The sequence below is a fragment of the Sphaeroforma arctica genome (assembly GCF_001186125.1).
Source record: "Sphaeroforma arctica JP610 unplaced genomic scaffold supercont1.8546, whole genome shotgun sequence".
Taxonomy (NCBI): Eukaryota; class Ichthyosporea; order Ichthyophonida; genus Sphaeroforma; species Sphaeroforma arctica.
Genome location: NW_014032012.1, coordinates 1 through 1,217, shown reverse-complemented (window position 1 = coordinate 1,217; position 1,217 = coordinate 1). Strand labels below are relative to the sequence as shown.

The following is a 1,217-nucleotide window of genomic DNA, read 5'->3' as shown; positions in this document are numbered from 1 at the left end:
TCGAATATTTACCTATCCATCATGCTCTGAATGCACAATCCAATTGTCAAGTGCAGTGTTTTCGTGACGACTGTCAACACATGTCTTCAGTAGTATAATTTTCGGAAACTTGTCTATCTGTCATTCTCATTTAACACAATCGAGCTGTCATGTCTATTGGGATTGTGATGCTGTCAGTACTTGTCTTCTCTATTATCAATAATTTCATATTTAATTCGTAATCTACCCTATCTCTCATTCTCATATGGCACAATCCAATTGTCCGGTGCAGTGGTATCGAAAAACAGGCGGTCGCGGAGAAGGACAACCAGGATCAGAAGCAGAAGGTAGCACGACACCCCCAGCAAATCATGAACCTTATCGCCAAGGAAGCTGAATGTGATGGTGTGTGCCGAGGAAGTTGAGAACGTCCTAGATGTTGGCAGTGACCAACATGCGTGTATGCAGATGCGCGTGTGGTTGTGTGTGTTTGTGTCACGGCATACACATCCGCTTCATCGAGGACTTGTACGTATACTCTTATCTATACTTATACTCATACTCATTCTTTCACAGATACTAGCAATTATATACTTATCCGTATACTTGTACTCAGAATCATACTTATGCTTATACCTGTACTTTTACCTACACTTACACGTTCACGTACACTTTTAATTTAACTTCTACTTTTACTTTTACCTATTTATTAATATTAATACTAATACTTCCACCTATGATTATATTCATACTATTTAACTTACTATACTTGTATACTTTTATTACATACATAGAACCATTTCCAAATTTATTTATACATTTTTACTACCACGTGTTGCTTGATCCACTCCAGTGCAGTCGATGAAATTGTCTACTTCAATATCTGTGTTGTGGATGCTGTTCTCGCCACCACCGATACTGCTACTTACTACTTTTACTTACTGTACCTATACTCATCTTCATACTAAGTCTAATCCTATACTTAACTTCATACTAAGTCTAATAACTTTACTACTACACGTCTTCTCGCGTTATGTGGTGCAGTGGATGACATTGTTGACTTTGATATCTGTGTTGTGGATGCTGTGCCCGCCACCGTCGCCGGCCTCGAGGACGAGTTTGTATTTGCGCCTCGCTTGGACAATCTATGCCATTGCTACTGCACTACCCAGGTATTGGTGTGATGTTACAGGAGTACCCATATATACGTGAGTATGTATAACATATATACGTGAGCA

General features: G+C 39.3%; 1 protein-coding gene across 1 annotated transcript; it reads left to right on the top strand.

Annotated features, from left to right (window-relative positions):
- Positions 1-149: 149 nt before the first annotated feature.
- On the top strand, positions 150-1,151 carry SARC_16630 (hypothetical protein; the record flags this gene model as incomplete). Its single annotated transcript, XM_014289265.1, has 3 exons — positions 150-172; positions 272-384; positions 1,024-1,151. Coding segments are annotated over 3 exons (264 nt in total), but the record flags the coding sequence as incomplete, so codon positions are not given.
- Between the last annotated feature and the right edge of the window lie 66 nt (positions 1,152-1,217).